Raw genomic sequence first — 23,823 nt, 5'->3', positions numbered from 1 at the left:
ATTGGTGTAACAGGACTCAAAGTCAGCAAAAGCATTAATTATCTCTTCAGGAGTTCACTTATTTATTCCTTTATATTCGACTAACTTTGGTATGCCTTTAATTCTTGTGTAGACTGTTAATGTAAGTCCAAAAATACTTCATATTTCTTGATATTATTTGCTCATAAAAAATTACTATAAAAAAATTATTATGCCTTCGTATTCCGCCCTCAGCTCACGTCGTTGTTAATTTATTTAGATTTAGCTTTAAAGGTCTGCAACACACAATTATGCTTTATAATGTAGATCGTTTTTAAAAATCACGACTAAGTTCTTATTTCTGTATTTCATTATTTTTTATTGAATATTTAAGAAATAAAAAGTTTTTTGAGTGGAAGAATCTATTAAGTATTTTGTCCCTAGTCTAACAGAACAATCATTGTAGTCTCCTTGTAGGCCTTATTTTCAGAATTTTTGATGAAGCACCTTTTAAAACCAACTTTGGACCTTCTTATTTGACACACACTAACTTATCACACCTTTATTATTTTATATACACATAAAATCTATCCAGTGTATCCTTGGTCCCAATCAAAAGATGTAAGATTTTTATTACTCTCTTAATAATTTGCATGTTCAAATAGATGAATTGTAGCGATTTATTAGATCTTATTTTTACAAACAGCAACTTCTTTTGTTATCAAGAAATGATGACTTAAGTTAGTCTGTTAGTCTTAAGAAGGCACTTACAGGCTCTTATATGATCTAAATTAATAATTGTGCTAATTTAGTTTTATTATGGTAAAATAGGTGGACACAGCGCAGCTACTTTAACATAAAAAATTGTTTGACGGAGAAAGTTTATGTAATATGAATCAGTAGAAACTATTGTATGCTGTATGTCACGAATAGATTTTACTACTTTGGCTACTAGGGCACAAACTATTAAACCCTCGTTATAAAATGTTTTCAGTTAAACTGCAAGGGGTAAAATGATTCCATATTTGTATAAAGGTTCAGTATTGTTTGTCCTTACTAGAAAGAGCTACACTTGCAATTTAATATACTAATTTCAACGTTCTCACCTTATGAAACTCCTTAAACTCCTTGGCGTGTTGCAGTACCGAATTAAGAAACTCTTGGTTCTTTTGGCGCCGTTTCCGCTCCGCCTCCAACTTCTGTTGCTTTTCCAGCTTCTCGGTAGCCCGAGCCTCCCTAAGTCCCTGCCTCTTTGTCCTTTTGTACGCCTTAATGTTGACCGCGGTTTCCAACGTCGTGTCTCGCCTGATACAACTCAAAATCTCGCTTTTCAGTTGCCTTTGGAAGTTGAGACACCTTAAAGCTCTCAGTTCGATTTGCGCTTGTAGTCTTAGTTTGTCGCTGATGTCCGATGGAAGATTAATCACCTAGAAAGGATTGATTTTATTTCGTTTATTCGTAAACAACATAAGACGAGGTATTTTTACAGGTTAAGGTATATGTACTAAAACTAAAGTAAAAATAATACTGCAATTGCGAACACATATGTGTACAAACATTACAAAACAAAGTAAGTACGAGTGAAATGAATAAAAGGCATTCATTAAAAGGTAGTTTTTTACTTGCCCTTTGAACTGTAATAGGTCAAGAGCCTTAATACCTATTGAAATACAATTATAAAACTTTGTGACTAAATACCTTTCAAGTCGGTTAAAATCTGGCACAAGATCTCTACAGTTTCTAGTTGGATAGTTATCGAAGTGTTAATGAGATTTATAGAGATTTAAATTTTGATGGATATGCAGCAGGCACTGTAGAATGTAAACAGAAAATAGTGTCAAGATTTTAAATGATTGCCTGCAATCTTCACGATATCCCAGTTAGGATACGAGTGCCCTCATGATAAAATAACATAAGTTAGATGAGAGTCAAAATTACTATAGTATGCTATAAGAAGGGTTTGGAGAGATGTCATATATTTGCCAAAGTTCTAAATAAAAATAGTCGACAGTTTTTTTGAAAGCTTAATTGTATTATGTCTCAAGGTAAAGTTAAGTCTTTGAGTTCTTGAAGTGTTAAGGGAAATACTACTTTCCAAAAATCACTAAAGAATTTTGGTTTCGGAGGAATGTCAGTCCATCTGATCAATATGTGAAGAATGATAACTTTGGTAGTAAGTTCAGCAAACAAAACGGTGTTTACTGATTCCCCCTGTAAAGAAGCTAAGTCATTGATAAAAATAAGAAATAGTACACTACAATGTTTTAACTTCAGATTTATTCAATTAACTAACCTAATTGCTTCAGGATGAAAATTATAGGCATGAAGTTGTTCAAGCAGAGTACTATGCATTACACAATCCAATGCCTTAGGGAGATCAAGGAAAGAGGCCGGGTTATAAGGGACACCGGATGAGAACAAGAAGAGTTGTTGTTCTGTTCTTACGGATCCAAACTAAGAAATTACAATGAAACCATTACACTCAAAATAGTCATTAATTTGTAAGATTACCATAAATTTCTCTAGGGTGAAGTACCATTATGCAAAACAAAATAAAAGAGGAAGGGTCCTGTTTACTTCACAATCTTTATTTCAAGAATCCCTAAGCTAAGCCCTTAAAGAGAGGAATTACTTTTAAATACTATAGGAAAGGTGCCAGAAGTAACTAAGAGCGATTTATTAAAAGGGATACTAATTTAATTTTTTATTGCTTTTATTAATTTTATATTAACTCCATCAGTATCCTTACTGTAGATGTTTTTTAAATCATTATAATGTTATTTTAAACCTAAAGGGTAATAACCAGTATTGGGGATAAAGACTTACTTGTTCGATTCTGGCGGCAATTCTTGCAGCTACCCTATTTTCCCTTTCTTGCAGTAACACGATCGGATCAATGCCGCAGGGCTTCGGCATGGTCGTGATTCTGGTTTGTTTCGCTGGCAATAACTGACCCGATTGAGTTCTTTGTTGGGCCGATCCGGTTTTATTGGAATCTATTAATTCCGGATAGTTTAAAAGAGAAATAAAAATAATATAATGCAAACGTGTACATTAAAATACCACGGTACCTATAATGAAGCCTTTTTAGTGGTGAAGCTCATTAATGTTTGCTTTAATAAAAACAAAAAAAAATATTGAAACTTCCTTTAGATTACCTGTTATAGAGGTAAGTTACTAACATTTTCACAATAAAAACCCTTTAGGTAAAAAAAAATATCAAATTTTACATTCAGGGACTTATTGGTTCCAGTAAGAATATAACAACTTAGCGACATCCTCAGAGGATAGGCAATTCAAGAAAAAGAAATATTTATAAAGGAATTTTTCATTTGCTTTTCTTGAGGTTAATATTGAGATACAAAAGATGCACTGCAAGAAATCTTTACTTGTACCTTGTCTAATAAATTTATGCAATTTAATAAAATAATTTTTTATTTGAGGCTTATATTACAGCTTCATTAAACATATTTATGTATTCTCCCAGCAACTCATACAATAAATTGTCACCCTGTAAATTAATATAAAAAAATATAGAAAGTTGTCTTAATAACAGGCTTTTATTAACCCCTATAAGAGTTTCTACTCCTATAATAAACCGGTTTTATTAGTGAGGCGCATTAATTGTTATAAAACCAAAAAAAGGGACATTTTAACTTTTAACTTATTGGAATAGACATTATTAATAAAAACACACTTTATCTTTCAATGGTTCCTCAAAATTGCCTCAAATACTTTGAAGTTTATGGAAATATTATTTACCTGCTGAGGCTTTAGATATCAACCAAGAAACTAGACCAGAGATACTTTATATGGGATCAATTGAAAACTGAATATGGCCCCACAAAAATTGGCATAAAATTTGAAAAGTTGAAAATATCATCAAGTTACCTTTTAAATTAAAAATCGCGACTATATGAGTCCTATGAGTAAAGTTATAGATAAAATTACCTAGAAATGGCACACAAAAACTTGAATAAGAATTCTCCTATGCTATGGATTTGCTTAATTCCTTCAGTAAAAGTTAAACCAGTATTAAATTAAAATTATAGTGCAAAAAATCAAATAAATTGGGACCCCTGAGATCCACAATATAAGCTAAGAAACTAGCCCAGGGATGCTTCTATATAGGATCAATGAAAAGCTGATTATGGCCCTGAAAAAATTTGCCTAAAAGTCGTCCTGTTGCATGAAATGCCTTTGATTTGCAAAAAAAGTTGAAAATATAAGTAAATTAATTTTTTAATTAAAAATCACGACTATATGAGTTCTACAAGCAAAGTAACAGACTAAATTACTTAAATACTAGACATGGCACACAAAACCTTGAATAAAAATTCTCATATTGCATCGATTTGATGAATTTCTTCAATAAACGTTAAAACAGGGATAAAATAAAGTTATAAAGCAAAAATCAAGCAAATTGGAAATGTAAAGTCAAAGTTATTGACCAAAAAAAAAATTTGAGAACAATTTTCAGTAAAAAGAACTAAATTCCTGTACACTATCCTTGCTGGGTCTCCTTTTTACCAAGGGATATAATAGAGACAGAGCTTTTTTCGCATATAAATTTCATATGGGGTTAAATATGGTGTCACAACATACCTTGAGGTTGACCCTCTCCCCCTTGCTGCTGATCGCCAGGCTGTCCCGCTTGTAATGGACTCGACGGAGGTGTCGGAAACTGTGGACCACCATCCGGTCTTTTACCCTGCATTTTTTCAAAGTATTTAGATCACATCACGATAAAAGCTACAAAAAGACTCACCTGCAACCCCATTAAAATATTATGCGGTATTGGCTGATTCCTAGACAAACATCTCCAAGCCATAATTTGATTTCTCAGCTGGTTCATCTGTATGGCGTTAAGAACGGCACTGTTTTGGGCCTGGGTAGTTCTCGCTCTTAAAGCCAACAGTTGGGAGTACCTTTGATCATCTTGCATTCCCTTAAACGGTTAAATTGTTGCTAATATTCTCAATTGAGAATGGGCATAATTACCTTTTCTTCCATGGTATCAATAGCCTTTTGTAGAGCGTTTAGATTGTCTGCAGTCGGTCCGGTAGGTCTTGGCGGTTGACCCATTTGTGTTGGGGAGGGCTGCGGAGGCCCCGGTGAAGCTGGATTCTGGTGAATTTCAATATCATGTTATGGCAAAAGAAAATAGATATTTTTACTTGAAATAATTGTAACTGCAATCTAAGTATACAAAATGTGCATGACATACGATACTTAGGAATACAACAGCTCAGGTGGGACTGCCATATTGATATTACCTCAAATAAACTAAGACGTAATATTTAAACAACTAAAAGGCTTTCTTAGTGCCAAAATAATTGAGTAAATATATCAGGCTTTAGTGGAGTCGGTTTTAAATTATGGTCTATGTATCTGGGGAGGTGGTTATGATAGATATTATGAAAAAATCAAGTCTGCAAAAGTGGTTTATTAAGATTAACCAAGGATGTTTCCGACAGATGCACTTAACATTGACATATTTGATAAAAATATATTCGTCAGGAAAAAACTAATTATCAAACAATAAATCATAATTACCCAACTAGATCACACAGTAATATAAACTTTAAGACCAAATAACTCCTCATACTTAAGATTTATTGATTATACAGGCATCAAAAGACAAAATCTATAATTTCTCCCACCGGAAATTAAAAACATAAATAATTTTTACATCTTTAAGAAGAAAGTTAGGGAATATACAGGGTGGTCCTGTTTAAACCACATTCATTTTAATAAGTGATAGAGAATTTAAGGAGAAAAGACTTTCATTATAAAATTTTTCTCAGAAATGTAACTTTTAAACTAACAGCTCAAATTTAATTAAATTTCGCATGCAGGTTATTGTAGTGTTTTTAAAATATCTTAGTTTAATTGTACAGCAACGTCAGTTAAAATTAGCAGGTATTTTTGAAAAATTTAAGTAAGATATTTTAAAAACAATGCGTTAAATTATAATTTTGCAAGAGTAACTTTTATTTTCAAGTTAAATGGAAAATGTTGAAACGGTTGACTTCTTATAAAAAAATATTTTATCACCTCGCAGATTTGAGATAAAAAAGGACCAAATCCCTTCATATGTTACGGCACTGGCATTTTTTTTTTAAATTAACTTCTATCGGTAATTGACAATTCACTACAGTAACCTGCATGCGAAATTTAATTAAAATTGAGCTAGTAGTTTAAAAGTTATGATAAATAATCAATTAATTATTCTTAACCTTAACAATTTTATAATGAAAGTCTATTTCTTTTTCAATTCTCTATCACGTATTAAAATTAATGACATTTGAACTGGACCACCCTGCATATTAGAGAATATAATGGCATTCAAAAATGTGCGAGATTAGATAACGCAGATTCATAGTGTAGTCTGAGAACAAAATATCTATTGTTTGTATTTAAGAAAGAAAAAATCGACCAGAACAATATGGAGGAGAGAGCCATAGAGAAAAACCAATGTTTCATAGGATTTTCCATACTTTGTTTTTGGTGTTTTAGTTGTGTCTCTGTGAATTGGTTATAGATTTTTTACGCTTAAGCTTTCTCTGTGTTTTTAATTTTCTATCCTAAAAGTTTGTAATTTTAATTTTATGTTGGGCTCGTACATAAAATATTGTGATTTTCAATATACAATTCTATTATTTATTGCACAGACAAGCTCTGTAGTGCCTCATTTTTATTTTAAGAAATTATTCGTAAATTTAAAGATTTTTAATAAAGAGCTATTATATTGTATTGTATTGAAAATCTTACAAATTTCTCTATGAAAGCATACATTCGGTTAGATGCAATTGATTTCGTCAGTTTCATATTTAATATCCCAAAAGATTCAATAGAAATTGGACTCTTTTTATTTTGGACATTATTTGATTCCAGTTTGAGCAGCATTGTTAGCATTTTCTTTAAAATGACAATGAATTTCAAACATTTTTATCACTGCAAACATATTTCTGGTAAATGGATTGAGGGATTAAGGTGCTAACGATCGACCCACCGGATCACCCGATTTGTCTCTCTCTCTGAACTCAATAAAAAAAAAACATACTTGTCTTCCCTGCTGCGGATATCCAGGATGTCCCTGGTATCCCTGGGGCGGTATGCCGCCATGTTGTGGTGGGGCACCAGGATGCTGCTGATTGGGTACGACAGCGTGCGGAGGCGGATACTGACCCGGCGGTGGTTGTTGTGGATGAGGTGGGTATCCCTGAGGAGGCATAACTGTAGAGTGGCCTTGGTGTGATGGTGGGTGACCACCACCTTGACCAGGATGCTGGAATAATGCGAGGCTTTAGTACCATTAAGTGTTTAAAATGTTAGGTGAGTGGGTCAAGTACCATCGTGCCGAAAAAAAACTGGGGCATTAAAATTTAGGTAGGGATTTGTCTTCTAGTCTATTATAGTAAATCGCATTCCTTAAGTATGGTATGCATATTTACGCATTATGCATTTTTGGAGTCCTAATAATTACATATTTAAATAATAATATTGATACCAAACATTTTTCCTACAATGTTCTACTATATTGGGAAGCCCACTATAAAAACTTGAATAAAAAATTTGTTAGTAAAGGGATTTGCATAAAATTGTTTAGAAATATCAAAGAACGTTCTGGTATTGATTTGAAACCAAAATAAAGTAAATCCTGTGAAATCTAAATAAAGAAAAAAATAGAAAAAGATGGGTTTAAGGTTTCGAATCTAAATCCTTATTAAATCAGATTTCATTAATAAATTGTTGTTTTTGATAATAACATCTTATTAGCGAATAATTAATCTTAACATTTATAAAGGTTGCAGTCATAGTAACTAAACTTTAGTAAAATCTAAGAATAAGAATGTTAATGATTGCTGTGCCTTTGATCAAACTAATATTTTCAGGATTCTTTCAATAGTAATGGATTCAAATTAGAGCCACGGTAGACCAATAATTGACATTTATTAAATTGTTTAATAATAAACAAGTTTTAGTTATTTCTCGTCAAAAATCCCTAAAACTTTATTTCAGGGAACCATTTTCCCTTATTTAAAATAGCATGTGACAAACGGGAGTCGCAGTTTTAAAATAGCCGCGAATTATTGGCGGTTATCATGACCACTGACTCGAGTTCGACGCAGTTTAAAATAATGGGAGTAATTTTCCTTTATATATTTTTAGCACAAAATCTACGTAGACCGACCTTAAATCTATAAACATTTCCGGTAAGTGGTTTGCGTGCTTCTCGACCCAATCCCAGGTCAGTTATAAAATAGAAATAAAGAATGGTTTATTATTTGTTTTTTTTGGAACACATTTTATAAATAAACCAAAACTAACTAATATCTTTTTTGATAATATGGAATAAAAAATTATTAATACTTAGTAAGCGCACCGTCGTTATCAATTCCAGCTCGCAAACGTCGTGGCATACTCAAAATTAAGTTTCTGGTATATTCTTCGGTTATTTGGTCCCATGCGTCATCTATCTTTAGGCGTAATTCATTCTGATTTCTAGGCCTAAAGTTATCTTTATACAGATATTTCGACATTTCACCCCAAACGTTTCCAATTGGGTTGATATCAGGGCTTTCCGAGGGCCACGGTAAAACTGGAATTCGTCTTTCGTCTAGATAGTTTTGAACTATACGGGCTGTATGTATAGGAGCATTATTATGTTGGAAGATAAAATCTTGCCCATAGACTACACCAACCGATGGCATCATAACATTGTTCAAGATATTGAAATATCCCTTTTATTTACACAAATGTAAGTCAAACATTTCATTAAATACCCATCAGTAGAATACAAGAAATCGTCAACAGAATTCCTCACAAACCACTAGAGCTAGGAAGACAATAGGACAACATTGTTTTACTTATCTTCTTGCCAGATGTTATAATTTTTTACCAGTAGAAATGAGAGGTAGCAACTCATTGGGATTGATTACAAGTAGGATCAAAAAATTTATTATCCTTCAAAATAGACACCTTATTGATGATTTGGTAAATATTAGAAATTAACATGTCCACTTATATGGTCCTTTCATTTTAATCTTGATCTGTGTCTTGCTTTGGTGCAGTACGGTAATAACAGTTTTTCAAAGGACTACAAAACACAGTAGGTCTTTAGTTTGGTAATTATAAATGTTTTGTTGCATTATTTGATTTTTTGTTTTTTTTGATTAGTTTTATGAGTTTTAATTAATTTTTATGCGTTGCAAATAGCATTGCAATTACAATAGGTTCATAGTTTAGATTGTTTGTTTTGTTTTGCAATTTAGGTTTATATTACGGCGAAAAAAAATACCAGCAAGTCCTCGCACAGCGTACTAACTCTTGAGGGCTGGGGGCATTATGTATTTATTGCCGATGTTTATTATATTTACTTGTATTTCTTTTGTTATATTACACATTATTATTATCCTAAGGCATTAAGCCTTCCCTACACTATTTGACAAACGCCTGGTCCTCTAAAACTAATCCAGGCCCAAAGGTTTATACTAAAATTATTGCACGATTGAAAGGTTTTATCATCCGAAAATATTACCGTTTCCCATATGTTGTTTTGGTGTGCATATTGATGGGCAAATTCTAATCTTCTCTGCTTGATTGTCAAAAATATTTTATTTGTTGCACAGCAACTTTTAATTTCCGAATTTCTTATCCTACTACGAGCTGTATTAGCAGAACCAGGAAAATGCGTGTCTTCTTTCGCCTTTATTGCTGTTTCAAACGGATTGTTTCTTAGAAAGTCAATTAACTCTCTATCTTGAATGTCGTTTGAAATTTTTGGTCGGCCAGAACCTGAATTTCTTACAATAGCTCTATATTCTGCAATTTTGCCTAAGCTAAGGAAACGGTATTTTTACTAATGCCCAATTCTTCTTATAATAGGAACTCCATCCATCAGACGAGTGTATATTATCGCTTTTTTGTTGAGGAGATAATGTGGGCATTTTGAAAGAACGATTTTGTTGAAGCGGCTGTCACAAAATTAAATTAACTATCGAAATATATTATTCTAATAGACCAAGAGATTTAGGAAATTTTGGTGTCCCAGTTTTTTTTCGGCACGATAGTACATTGTGCCGGTTCTTTATGACTTTTTTCGGGGTGAAAATTTACCTGGGGATGACCAGCGGGGGGTCCCTGAGGCGGATGACCCTGTGGAGGAGGCGGACCTTGTGGTGGGCCATGTCCTTGTGGCGGAGGGTTTCCTTGATGTGGAGGCCATCCTATATAAAAAATTAATTAATTCATATTAATTAAACAGAACATACATCTAGAAGAGTAAACATTTGCCTGTGCGTGTAAAAAGATTAAAATTTACAATTTAGATTCAATAAAAACTAAACTACAAGTAAATGTAAGGTTATTCTCATAAAATTATTTTTTGTCTTCTGTAATATACTGAATAATTTTCTGAACGTCTTCCATCTTTTTCTAGTAAATTGGTATTTTTACAGTGTATGCTCTAGTAGTAGGCAATGCAGGGATCACCCTATTTTTTTGAAGAGGAAACCTATGTTTCATCATGCTATCTATTTGTTCTGAAGCTGTTACGTAGCCTTTATGGGAGGAACAATACTCCAAATATTTATATTTAGAAATCATAAATGTACAACCACGGTGATCTACCGGTAACCTACCTTCGGCAATGAGAGATGTCAATCGAAAAATTGCTTTGCTTTTTATAGCATACAAGATCGAAAAAGCTTGCATGCAAACCTCAACTCTCATAGAGTTTATTTGGACAAAGTAACTAAAAGTGTTTGGGATTTTCTTGTATAATCCTCTGCTTTTCTTCTGGACTAAAGTTTTGTGTCCACGGTTTTTTACGCGTACATTCACTATCAGTATTTGATTTTGCCGGAACAATACGCCCCATAGTTGAACTAATATAAAAAAATCCACCCATAAGTTTGAAGACAGAAATAATTCCGGGATTTATTTCCTTCTTAAAACTCTCGCATATTTCACGCTTCAATATCTCTGTTATTTATATGGTGTTTATTCCCTACTTAGCGCTAATGGATACGCCATGCTTTAAGAATTCAACTTCTGATAAAAAAAGTAGTTTCACCATGTTTTGGCCTTTATTTCCTTCTTCGAACTGGTGGTTCAATTTAGTGATCTTAATAAATTTTTACATAAACTTCCCCAGACAGTTACTCCATATTTCAGTAATAATTCAACCAAGGATCTATATATTGTCGCTAGTCATTTAGTATTTTTTATTTTAACATATACTAACCAATAAATGAATTTAAATTATTAGTTGTTAGTTTTATGATAAGTTGCTACCAAAGACTATAAAGTAAAGAGTCCAATATTAATTATCAATAAATCAATTCTAAAAAATTGCTATTGTGTGCAGAAAACTGTTGTCTTTTTAATCCTCTCTTAATACAAAAAATAGTTGAAGTACCTTGATGATTTTGAGGATACCCTTGTGGATGAGGCGGGCCTTGCATGCCATGAGGACCTGGATGCGGAGGCCCATCAGGAGGTCCTCCCTGAGGAGGTCCATGCGGTGAATAGCCCCCATACTGTTGATGGCCTAAAGAAGATTAAAAGAAGAGGATATAATAATAATAGTCATAATAATAATGTTTATAAATTCAGGGTTGAAGAAAAAATTTTGTGGATTAAAGGGCTGTTGAGGCCACAAAAAAAAACAGGACTTAGTATAAAAAGTAAAAGAAGTGATAAATATAAAAGTAAAAGCTAGTGAAGTTGAGAGAGAGGGTAATAGAGGGAAAAGAAGAGGGGCACTGGGTTTATGTATTAGGTACCTAATAGATATAAACAGCTCATCTTAAATGGTTCCACAGATGGCATCAGGCATAATAAAAAAATGAACATTTTAAAATTTTTTTATTATGCATTAACATTTCTTTAATATCAACAAGGTCTATGTTTAATGTTCATTGCATGTCCTGATGTTTGTGAACTTATGTTATTAAAAAGATATGTAGGGGAACAGTATTTTAAGATTTTGTAGAAAATTGTTATGGAATATATCATATTCTGCATCTTTCCATATGAAACCACTTAATACCCATGAAATTTATGTCAAATAATGTTGTGTCTATGAATGCCAAATATAGTTTTTCAAAACCTGAATATGACATTTAGTTACATTGCCGAGGCAGGGTCTGTACATTATGTCACAAAGATTAAACATTCATAGAATGTTTTTTTCATGCCTTGATTTAAATAATAGCTGTCTCAATAATAATATTTATTCCTGGTTGCTCTATTGCTATCAATCTTCTGGCATATAAACAGATATTGTTAGGGGCTTTGGAGAGACGATGTCGGGTAAATGCAGTATATACGGACTTCTCCAACGCTTTTGACATGGTGAATCATCAATTGCTTTCAGGTAAACTTGGAGGCTTGGGTTTTCATGGACCTCTTCTACACACTTTCCTATCGTGTTTTAGGAATTTTGCCTTCTAACATATATGTTACATCTGGAGTGCCCCAGGGAGCTCATTTATCACCTCTTATCTTTAATTGTTTTGTAAGTGACATAGAGAATTGTATATTTGCTGATGACTTAAAGGTTTTTAAAGTTATTAAAACTATGGAGGACTGTGTGGCTTTGCAGAGGGATCAGAAGTTTTGCTGAATGGTGTGATCTCAATTGTATCCAACTTAATCTTGCTAAATGATTTATAATTAGCTTTTCAAGAAGGAAAACTAATCTTATGTATGAATACACAGCAATGACGATGCTTAAACTATGTATATAAAAGACCTTGGTGTTATTTTTGTACGAAAACTTCATTTTGTATACTGTTCCATTGTACAATCAGTGTTTTCAGTTTGGTTTTTAATCTAAGGGTTCAAACATATTTCTTGATTTTTATTGCTTTAAAGTTTAAATTTTATGAATGAGCACATGAAGTTATTCACATTAACAACTAGGCATATTTATTTAGATCTTGTTCTATTCTATAAAGTTGCAAATTCCCTGATTGACACGTCAAAGCTTTTAGGTGTTGTTGGATTCTTTGTACTTCAAAGTGTGCTTCGCGTTCACTCTCTTTTTAATGAATCACATTTTAGAACAAATTTTGCATTCAATTCCTCATTAACCAGAATGTGTAGGGAAAATATTTTTAAATAGTTAACCTTTGTAATGTTTTTAATTTTATTATTAGAACTTGTTTTTATTTTAAGTAGCTTTGACAACTGTGAATATATGTATGTCATCAGGTCTGATTGTTTCAAATTCTTTTATATTGTCAATAGTTAAATATTTTTACATAAAAATGGTTGTATCTTATTAATTTCAGTTCTATTTTTGCTTTACATAAATGATCTGGCTGGTCTCTCTATTCGCGGTGTCTTCACTATATTTGCCGATGATTCCACAATATTGTGGCAGGCTCTGGACTCAGATTCTCTCCATAAGATCATCCTGGAGGATCTTAAGATGGTAAAAAGGTGGTGTGACTCTAATTTACTTACATTAAATCCAACAAAAAACTAATTTGCTATGTTTTAAATGTAATCCTTAAGATGTTTCGATAGATGGTGATCCAATTCAGATTAACCCTGACAGCAAATTTCTTGGAATTTTCACAGACAAAGATCTCAAATTTGACACACATATAAATCTTCTGGCCAAAAAGCTAACATCTGGTTGTTATGCTGTCAGGATCAGTGTACAGGAACTGGGTCCAAAAATTGGCAAGTCCGTTTATTGTTCCCTCTTTAAATCCCACCTTCGCTACGGTATCGCTTTCTGAGGCAGTGCAAGCAGTTACATTATTCAAATGTTGTTTGTTATTCAAAAACGGGCCATTCGATATATATGTGGGGCTAACCCCCGGGATTCATGTCATCCTCTATTTCACCAAAATAAAATACTAACTCTCCCATGTCTGTATATTCTTGAGACTGCTTGCATAATCTATAAGTACAGAGAAAGGTTTATGGTCAGAAGTGCTCGCTACCCAAGCAGGAATCAGATGATTGTGCACCTTCCTCGACCTACTTCAGCTTTAACAAAAAAATCAATTTTTTACGACAATATTTCTATCTTTAATCATCTGCCTATCATTATTAAAAACTTAATTTCGCCTAGGATTTCCAAAAAACATTTAAAGAGATTGCTTGCTGCTAAGACCTATTACTCTGTTAAAGAATTTTTTAATGATATACTTTAAGTGACTGATTATATATATAAGAGCAATGGTTATGTTTATGTATGTATGTTCATATTTAATATTTGTGTCTTAAATATTTCTTTTTTAATTTTAAATTTTATAATTAAATAATTAAATTTTATATTTGTTCAAAAACATTTTAATGTTATAACAATAAAGCAATATTTGACTTTGACTTGACTTATCAATAGTTAATAAGCTATTATTATACCATTGTTTAATAAGCTGTTCTGAGTTTTGAGGTGACAGTTCTTTAAAGTGTGTTATAAGGTAAGTGCTCATAAACTACCTTCCTCAAGAGATTTATTAAGGCTTACATTATTTTATAAATTGTGGTTGTTCCAACACTAATTTTAAATAACTTAATAATTTTTAAATATAAGTATAACAATCTGACTATACATTTAAAAATCCATATACAAATTTTATTGAAAGGACTTAAAATCAGTAATATTAGTCTTATTTTTCTTTTCAATGATCTAATGGCTAACCAAAATTCATTTCATTTGCCAATTAAATAGGAAGACAACAATAAAGGGATATTCTATAGGGCCATAAACCATTTTCTTTCAAAGTTAGGCAAGGTTGTCTTTCTCCGCATGATAAAATGCAAAACATCTTTAAGCCAATGTATAACTCATTTCGGCTAAACAGAACTATATAAAAAAACCCATCCATGTATCTGATGATGGCTTTTACAAGAGCCGAATTGCATTATATATTAGCTTAAAGATGTTTTGCATTGTATTCTAGGGAGAAAGGCAACCTTGCATAACTTTAAAGTTCCAGTCTTCTGCTAAATAAAAGATTATGTCACAAAACACAGTTTATGGTTTTCAAAGTGATCAAAATTTTTGGTTATGTATTTATTTATTAATTTGATAGGGTTAACCATGGGGTACTCTTGCAGAAGCTTAGGGCTTTAGGTATTGTGGGGCCTCTTCTTCAGTGGATCTCGGGATTTATCAGAGGTAGAACCCAGATTGTTAATCTTGGAGGTACATGTTCCTCTGAAATTTTGGTGCTATATGGGGTGCCACAGGGCTCTCACTCAGGCCCTGTTTTGTTTTGCCTCTTTTTGATTGATTTAGTTTGGAAACTTGAAAATTGCCGTGTGCTAATGTTTGCTGATGATGTGAAGCTATTTAGGCCTATCACATCCCTTTTCGATGCTGTGCTCCTGCAAAAAGACCTTAATTTGTTCTTTGATTGGTGCCACTTGAATAGAATGTCCCTTAATATCTCAATAAGTGCCATAAGATTACTTTTTCTAAGCAAAGAAACCCTATTGCTTTTCTTCATAAAATAAATAATGTAGCAATTGGTGTCAAAACAGAGGTTTCTGACTTAGGAATATTTATTGACTCCAGGTTGTCTTTTAAAAGTCACATCAATCAGGTGACTGGTAGGGCAATGAAAATGCTGGGTTTTATCCAACAGTCTACAACTAATTTGTCTTTGTTTACTTTTAGATTACTTTATTGCTCTCTTGTTAGGCCCATCTTGGAGTATGGCCCAATTGTGTGGTCCCCGTCATATAACTGCTACATTGAGCAGATTGAAAAAACTCAAAAAAATTTTTAAGGGTGGCTGCTTTTAGATGTAGTTACAGAAGACAGGAGTATTACTATCAGTGGGTCAGGGATAACCTGAACTTAGCCACATTAGAGTCACGCAGAACATTACTCGACTTATGTTTTATGCATAAGGTTTTAAATGCTACTATAGATTGTCCCGAGTTATTGTCTCTTTTTAAACTTAGGGTGCCTTCCAGATTGAATAGACAATCAGAAATATTTTTAGTCCCATTCCACCGTACCAATTATGGTATTAATGAGCCAATTACACGAATGGCTCAAAGTGCTAATGGTCTGTCAGGACAGATAAGCTTTTTTGACTCTAGGATTACATCTTTTAAGGGGCAGTTAAAGAATATTATTTCATAGGGGCGTTAATTAATTAACTCATCTACACCTTTCATTGATTTATAGATGGTTTTGTATATGAATATATATGTTTGTATGGGTATGCTAATAAATATTAATAATAATTTATTGTCCAACAGGAAAAAATCCCAATACAAAAGACAATTATGAGTATATGGTAACAAAAAAAATACAACTCAACTAACAAACTTAAACAAACTATGCATATAACAAGAGTTAACCGAAAAACACACAAAAGCACACAAAACACCTCCAGTCCATCTAATACCGATCAAATCAAGAATTTATGTTTATGTACCAAGGTGAAAAAAAACTGATTGTTCTTACCTGTCCCTGGTGGAGGTCCCTGCTGGGGCGGAGGAGCTCCTTGCGGTGGATACGGACTTGGGGGTGCCGGGGAGGGACTTTGAGAAGGAGGCACCCCCATGGGGCTCGGAGCCTGAGGCGGGGGCATTGGACTGTTTGTTGGGGATGGACTAGCCATATCAGGCTAGTATTGTTGCACTCCTTTGTCGCACTCAAAGTAAAAAACCTTAAAATGTAAGGAACCTTGTTTGATTGAATGCAAACTTGTTATGTTTTGACTGGAAAAATGGCAGTCCCTAGGTAAACAACGGTCAGCCATTGGTTTACTAACATTTTTTGTTCCCGTTTATATATATATATATATATATGGAGCGATTAAGGAATGAGGGGAAAAGATGTGAACTTACCAGACATAAAAAGGGCGTACAAAAGGTAATAATTGATAAATAATTACAAATAAAAAATTGGAAAATTAGCTGTCAGCTAATTAGCAACTTCACAAGGGATGCGGCGAGTGACATTAGTGACAGCCGTCACTTCACTTAATAAAGCGTAAGCTTCCAAAGTTGCTTAGTGGCGCCACCTAGTTATAAAAAATAAAAGTCGGCCTCTTCATTTCGACCGATAGATGGCTGTAGGTCCGTCAAAGTAATAAGGACTTTTCAAAAAACGACAAATTTAATTTTTTAATATTTATTCTTAGCACTCACAGTACAAACTTATCACAGAAAATAAAAAACACATATAGAACAACGTAACGGTAGAACGATCGAAAAAACGATCCCTATAATAAATTACAATAATACCATACTATAAATCGTTTGATATGCTAAATAAATTATTGCTCTGTAATACACCAGATAAACTTATACGCATTAAAAGTTAATGAACTTAAAAAATCTTATCTAACTTATACTATTTACAATATTTAAGTTTGGAAGGTATTACGATATGATTATATTTATTAATAGATAAAATTGCACATAAAACATTAATTAAAAAAACCATTGATTGTGTATATAAATTTTTTGTTACATCCGTCCAATAATATCAAATACTTTAATATCAAAATATAGATGTCTAGTAAATAGGGAATGTAAAATATATAATATAATTGTTGGCACAATTAGAAATACAATTTGCTTAAAATGTAAATATATAGTGACATAATTTAGTATCCTTTACCATTATTTAAGAATATATATTTGATAGATCTTCACAATATAGTTATTTACAAAGAAACCTTAAACCTAAGTATAAATCAGTTATAACAAACTATGAAATGGAAGAACCAAAGCCCGATACATCCTCATGTGACATGAAATGCGGCAATTTTCATTAACCCTTAACCACCGTAGTGAGGTCTCCCTGACCGCAACGCATTTTTGATCCTATATATTATATCTTATCCCCACTTAACTGCATTAAGTTAATAGTCTAAGTACCTTTAAGCCGCCGCGTGTTCAGTTTCACAGAAAACAGACCAAGGATTCAATTCAAGGAGGCGATTTTCCTCTTTGTGTTCTGTGTTCAGTTTGTCGACGAAAGTTCGTGATGACAGGTGTTTATTTTTGTAAGAAAAATTGCATATAAAGTTACACAGCGGTCTCTGTGACCAGACTACGGTGATTACGTAAGTATTTATATTTCGGACTTTTTATGTTTTTTGGATTGTTTATTGAGATTTTATCACTAGTTTTGATTTCAATTACAGGTAAATATGAGTAATATGTCGCACTATTAATGGAAAAGTAACATATCTCAAAAAAAATCAAAACTGAGATTTTTATTGACTTTGCTCGGAAAGACGATAATTTACTAAATGAAAAAGTAACACATCCGAAAAAAGGGCGGGAAATATTTAAAAATGTAATAAAACTAATTTTAACATATAGTTTTATGCAAAGCAAAAAATTTCCAATGTAAAAGTAATATATTAAAGTATACTGCCCATAAAATCAAGAATGTTTGACAGATAAAATAATGGAATACTAACACATCTAAAAATGTAACACTATTAACCTGTAATAACTAATTTTTTCCTATTAAATTTAAAGTGTTAAATTAACGCAAAACAAAATATATCACTTTTACATTAAACATCTATTCTCATAAAGTTAAGGAATTAAAGAAAAACACTAACATAACATCAAATATGTTAGTATATCTTCAACAGCTTACTGAGAAAATTCAAATACAATAACGCCACAACGCAAAAAACGTTGATATTTTATTATCATCACGCGTCGGTTTTTGGCGCGTAAAATCTTGATAAAACCAGTTTATTTTGGAATGTGTTATTATTGCACTCAAAAGCTGGTGACATTCTAGGAGAGATTTTAATAAGTCAGTGCATAATCTCTGACTTAAGAGGCATTATCTTGTGTTTTAATTTTGGGTAATTTGTGCAATTAATATTGAAATCATGATGTCAAATCGTGTTAAAAAGATGTTTGATAATTTGGAGAAAAAACCAGAGGTAAGTTAATAAGTTATTTTGTAAATAAATTCTTTTTTTTTGTTTTGATTTTTTTTTTGTACTGTTAGTGTTTTTTCACACACGACCAACCATCAGCACTGATGGTACGCGCTGGCCATTGATTTAAATGGTGGCTTTCACATGCGCGCGTATCATCGGTCGCGTTTGTTTATTTGTTAGGGATGCCTTAGTTAAAGATCCTGATTATAATCTAGAGGAAGAGTTTGAATCAGATGATAGTTTGGAACAAGAACACACTCTTTTAAATAATAATGATAGAGGGGATGGAAATTCTAAAGAGAGAAAAGCGAAAGAAAAATCTAGAAAGAGAAAGCGAAGTAAAGAAAATTGGCCCCGCTTCATAAGAAAGCAAAAACGAAATTTAGGTGAAAGCTACTTAACATCTAAAAAAAAAGAAGTCCCAGCACGTTCCCTACAAACTCCATGTACTGAGAAATGTAACCAAAAATGCATTACAAAAATATCGGAAAATTTAAGAAAGGAAATTCTTACATCATTTTGGGAGTTGGGCGACATAACTCGAGGCAATTTATTTGCGCTAATACAGATCCAATTAAACCTAAATACCAGTATTTAAAGGAAAATAGTCAAAGAAAGAACTGCACACAAGCCTAGTTAGTTAGCAGTGATCTACGTGGTAAACACGGGAATCATAAAAAACTGGACCCTGCATTAAAAGCCGGCGTAAAAAAACATATTGTGTTATTGCCCACAGTAGAATTTCATTATTTGCGACAACAAACAACAAGGACCTTTATAAAAGGAAGTCTAACACTTGCGACGCTATACCGTGACTATAAACGTGAATGTTAAGAGGCAAACAAACCTTTTGTCAAGCCGTGCATTTATGAACAAATCTTTAACTTTGAATACAATATTCGATTTCCAAACAAAAAAAGATGGACTTTTAACGCTTTGCCAAAAAAACTTAATTCCTAAGCCCTACCATACTTTAAATTTTATGAATTTACTTAGTGAGTAAAAATTTATATTTTGTATTTTTTTTCGCAAAGGGATGTTCTGTATTACTTTCTAAAATGTTATTTGTATTACCTTAAATAAAAATTTTGTTTATTTCATTTTTTTTTAATTTTTGCCTAGTAAAACAGCACCACATCTCAAAAATATCTGTACTTACTCCAACTTTATTTAAAATTCTAAATAATCTGTTTAACTTAATACCTACCTTTTTGAACATTTATTTTGAGTATAAATATTAAAATCTAGCAAAATAAGATTTATTGTTTTCAATAGATGTTAAGCATATTTAATCCGTTTCCAAAATTTTAAATTGCAATATCTCAAAACTTGAAGTTTTAAGATACGTTACTTTTACATTGAGGGTGCGATGTCATCAACATCCAGAACACGTTTTGGAAACCCAGATTTTGAGCCGACACTTTTAAATTGGTACGAGGAGGAGGATGATGACATCAACTTTAGTGACGAAGACAGTGTAGACGAATATTATTGCGAAGAAAGTGAACATGACACAGATTCAGAAATTGAAGCGGAAGATATTGGTGAGCTGCCATGCGACGATAATCCTGATGAAAACCAGAGAGTGTCTTTTGACGGAAAAAACCGCTACAAGTGGTCGTCCCAAAGCTTTGTTCTCTCGGTCTAGAACTGAGAAACACAACATTATAATGCAAATACCAGGATTGCGACCATCTGCTGCATTAGGAAATGAAGCTGATGCCGTAACTTGCTGGAATCTCTTGTTTACGGACGATGTTCTACAAATAATACTTCAATGGACAAGCAATAAACTGGAAAGCATGAGAGCAAGATATAAAAATTCTGAAAGATCTGAGTTGCAAGAAATAGATATGATAGAGTTGAAGGCTTTCATTGGATTATTATTTTATTCAGCAGCTTTCAAATCAAACCATGAAAAACTAGAGAGAATATTTACTACAGATGGGACAGGACGTGAAATATTTCAATGTGTAATGAGCAAAAATAGATTTGCAACTTTATTAGTAGCTTTGCGCTTTGATAATCCAGCCGACAGAATCGAGAGACGTAAAACAGATCCATTAGCACCAATATCTGAAGTTTTCAACATTTTTTTTACCGAACTGTCAACGATTTTACTCTCCTGGTGCCAATATGACCCTTGACGAAATGCTTATATCATTTAGAGGGAGATGCAAATACAAAATTTACATGCCCAACAAGCCGTGCAAGTATGGTTTGAAAATGATGTGCTTAGCAGATGCTAGAAATCACTACTTTTACAATGGCTACCTATACTGTGACAAGAATTCTGATGCTATAGGTCTTTCACAAGAAGAACAAAAGTTTTCTGTACCATCACTATCTGTCATAAGGCTTACACAAAACACAAATCGCAACATCACTGCGGACAACTGGTTCTCATCTCTGGAGTTGGCAGAATATCTAAGTACGGCAAAAGGGACTTACATACGTCGGAACTCAAAAAAAAACAAGAGAGAGATCCCTCCATCTTTTTTACCACACGAAAATAGAGAAGTTGGTTCAGCGTTATATGGTTTTACAAAAAACGTTACGTTGGTTTCACATGTCCCAAAAAAAAAACAAGGCGGTGCTTCTGATATCTTCCATGCACCATTCGCAACAACTTGACGAGTCTACTGGTAAGCCTGAGATGATAGTTTTTTACAATTCAACAAAATCAGGCGTCGACTCACTTGATGAAAAATGCGCTAAGCATTCAACTGGTCGTCGCACTCAAAGATGGCCCATGGCGTTTTTTTTTCGGCTGTTTGACATTAGTGGCGTCCAATGCACATGTTATTCATCAATCATTCAAAAATAATGTAAGACAAGAAAAAGCGGATTTTTTGAAAATACTTGCAGATGAATTAGTGAGACCTCATCTTCGCAGACGCGTTGAAAACACCAAGTTAAAGTGCGATCTTCGAGGCACAATCAAGCGAATTTTACGTCTACCAGAAAATGATCGTGAGGACGAAATTGACTTAGACAGACTCGAAAAACGTAAAACATGTTACAACTGTCCACCAAAAATTAAGAGAAATACATTTTATTTATGTAAGTTGTGTCCACTTGTTTGGAATGTGCCTCAAAAATTTGCAAAATATGTAAATTTAAACTTTGACTAATTTGTACCTTGCAATTTTCTATTTCTTATGGATAAGGATTTATTTTTTTATTGTTTTTTAATGTTGTTGTTATCCTTCTTTTAAAATTCAACTGCATTTTTGTAAAATGAAAAGTGTTTGTCGGTAAAAATGTTTATTTTTGAAATATATGTTTCAGTTGCGTCAAATATGGGATTTATTTTGCTTTTTGTCAGTTGTAAATGTAAAAATAAGATATTTTATATTAATGATTGTTTAAATCGACGCGGTCATTGAGACCGCACTACGGTAAAGACGTTCTAGGTATAGCACTATGGTGGTTAAGGGTTAAAATGAGACCACCACTAATAAGTTTTTATGGGTTATCCTCTATATTAATATCAACATTCCATGGAAAACAATTATCAAACTTTGCAGCACAAAAAAAGTCACATGACGATAAACTAGGCGAATTGGTGAATTTCTATGTTTCAATTCGGCCTTAAAACGTAAAAATTCACCGTATGATTGAGCACGTTACAAATTTGCATTAATTAGTGTTTCAAGAACATTATCCTCAAGTTAGATTCTACAGAGTACGTTAACAGTAAAAACTTTTTGAATACCGTAAAACGGGGTGAACTTGACCAATTTTAAACTTTGAAAGGAATTATCCTTAGTAGTATATTAAAAAAAATATATAGGTCTTTTGTATTGCGCATTATTTTTCAGGTTTTAAGATTGTAAAAAAACAAAAACTATAATAGTCAACTTCGCCTTGTGTAAACTGAACAGTTTACACTTGATAACGGTTGGAGATATTTACCAACCGAAACGTCGTGTTACATTAAATAAATAAGACAATGCAAGTTCGACGAGATGTTTTCACTGTACCATTGTCTACCACCTTTAAAAACAGATTAAATATTGTAGATAAGAAGTATTATACAAAACAAGTCCAAGATATTTTAAGAGTTTACTTATAAAAAACTGAAAAGAAAAATTCATTAACATTGTAAGTAAATTTTACATTATAAAAATCATTTTGGTCAAGTTTGCCCTATATTATGGTATTTTTTAAAATATGGTTTTGGTCACTTTACGGGAAATAATGTCCTTTTTAGCAGCTTAACACTAGGATCGATATTTCGTAAAATTATTCCAAATTAGAGCCAAATTGGCAGCTCCAAATATACAATATATTAAAAATGATACGTATTATACATAAAGTACTAGTAGTAGAAGATATGTCTTGTTAATAAATGAATTATACACGTGCATAAAAATTTTTTTTCAAAAATCAATCAAAAATCCTTGCTTATAAGTATCTAACAGTTTAGCAGCCATTTAATGTCATTTGATATAAAAAGCTGTTTTCTTTTTTAAATTTTAACAACTAACTGAAATTACCCTGATCACTTCTCGCCGTTGGTTAAATCTTTTGACCCGAACGGCGACGGCATTCGTTGATAGTGAGGTTTCACGCTGCTCACGGGTCCCGAGTACTCCAAATGATCGTATTCCGAATCTGAAAGTTGATTTATTACTCCCATTAATTCAATATGCCATTCAGAATTTGGTAAATACACTAAAATCGACATTCTGTAAATTTAAGTATTTGCATTTGTGGATTATTTATTATTTGAGGACAATCAACTCTTTCTCGATATTAGGAATTACATTGAAAAACAAAAGTACTCCCATTATCATGACCTTATTTTTAAATCTGTCTTTTTATATAAACCCTTTATTTATTTTGCTTTGCCTGTAGTATACTCTGGAGTTGTGAGCTTTGGACTTGTTTCTGAAGTTTTTATATGTTGTTAACTCAAGCCATCTAAAGTATATGGATTTCAGTTTTT

The 23,823-nt window shown here is 32.6% G+C and overlaps 3 protein-coding genes across 7 annotated transcripts in view; 1 reads left to right on the top strand and 2 right to left on the bottom strand.

Annotated features, from left to right (window-relative positions):
• Window positions 1-16,943, bottom strand: part of LOC126745400 (ATP-dependent helicase brm-like) — a 31,716-nt gene extending 14,773 nt beyond the window's left edge. Inside the window, exons 1-10 of the mRNA XM_050453235.1 lie at window positions 16,798-16,943; window positions 16,412-16,616; window positions 11,384-11,515; window positions 10,081-10,190; window positions 7,025-7,249; window positions 4,960-5,085; window positions 4,727-4,906; window positions 4,564-4,669; window positions 2,785-2,954; window positions 1,065-1,385 (exon numbers count right to left, since the gene is read on the bottom strand). Coding sequence (XP_050309192.1) covers window positions 1,065-1,385; window positions 2,785-2,954; window positions 4,564-4,669; window positions 4,727-4,906; window positions 4,960-5,085; window positions 7,025-7,249; window positions 10,081-10,190; window positions 11,384-11,515; window positions 16,412-16,568 — 1,527 coding nt within the window. The 5' untranslated portion in view covers window positions 16,569-16,616; window positions 16,798-16,943. The remainder of the gene's footprint in view (window positions 1-1,064; window positions 1,386-2,784; window positions 2,955-4,563; window positions 4,670-4,726; window positions 4,907-4,959; window positions 5,086-7,024; window positions 7,250-10,080; window positions 10,191-11,383; window positions 11,516-16,411; window positions 16,617-16,797) is intronic.
• Window positions 1-23,823, top strand: part of LOC126745399 (ATP-dependent helicase brm-like) — a 147,914-nt gene that overhangs the window by 116,908 nt on the left and 7,183 nt on the right. The gene's annotated exons all lie outside the window — the stretch shown is intronic.
• Window positions 22,713-23,823, bottom strand: part of LOC126745401 (protein draper) — an 86,868-nt gene continuing 85,757 nt past the window's right edge. For all 5 annotated transcript variants that reach the window (XM_050453239.1, XM_050453238.1, XM_050453240.1 and 2 more), the window contains one exon: window positions 22,713-23,489. In XM_050453239.1, the coding sequence (XP_050309196.1) occupies window positions 23,377-23,489 (113 nt within the window). In that variant the 3' untranslated portion in view covers window positions 22,713-23,376. The remainder of the gene's footprint in view (window positions 23,490-23,823) is intronic.

The sequence above is a fragment of the Anthonomus grandis genome, chromosome 15 (genome assembly GCF_022605725.1).
Source record: "Anthonomus grandis grandis chromosome 15, icAntGran1.3, whole genome shotgun sequence".
NCBI lineage: Eukaryota > Metazoa > Arthropoda > Insecta > Coleoptera > Curculionidae > Anthonomus > Anthonomus grandis.
Note: the sequence above shows the minus strand (reverse complement) of the source record. Positions and strands in the feature narration are given on the sequence as shown.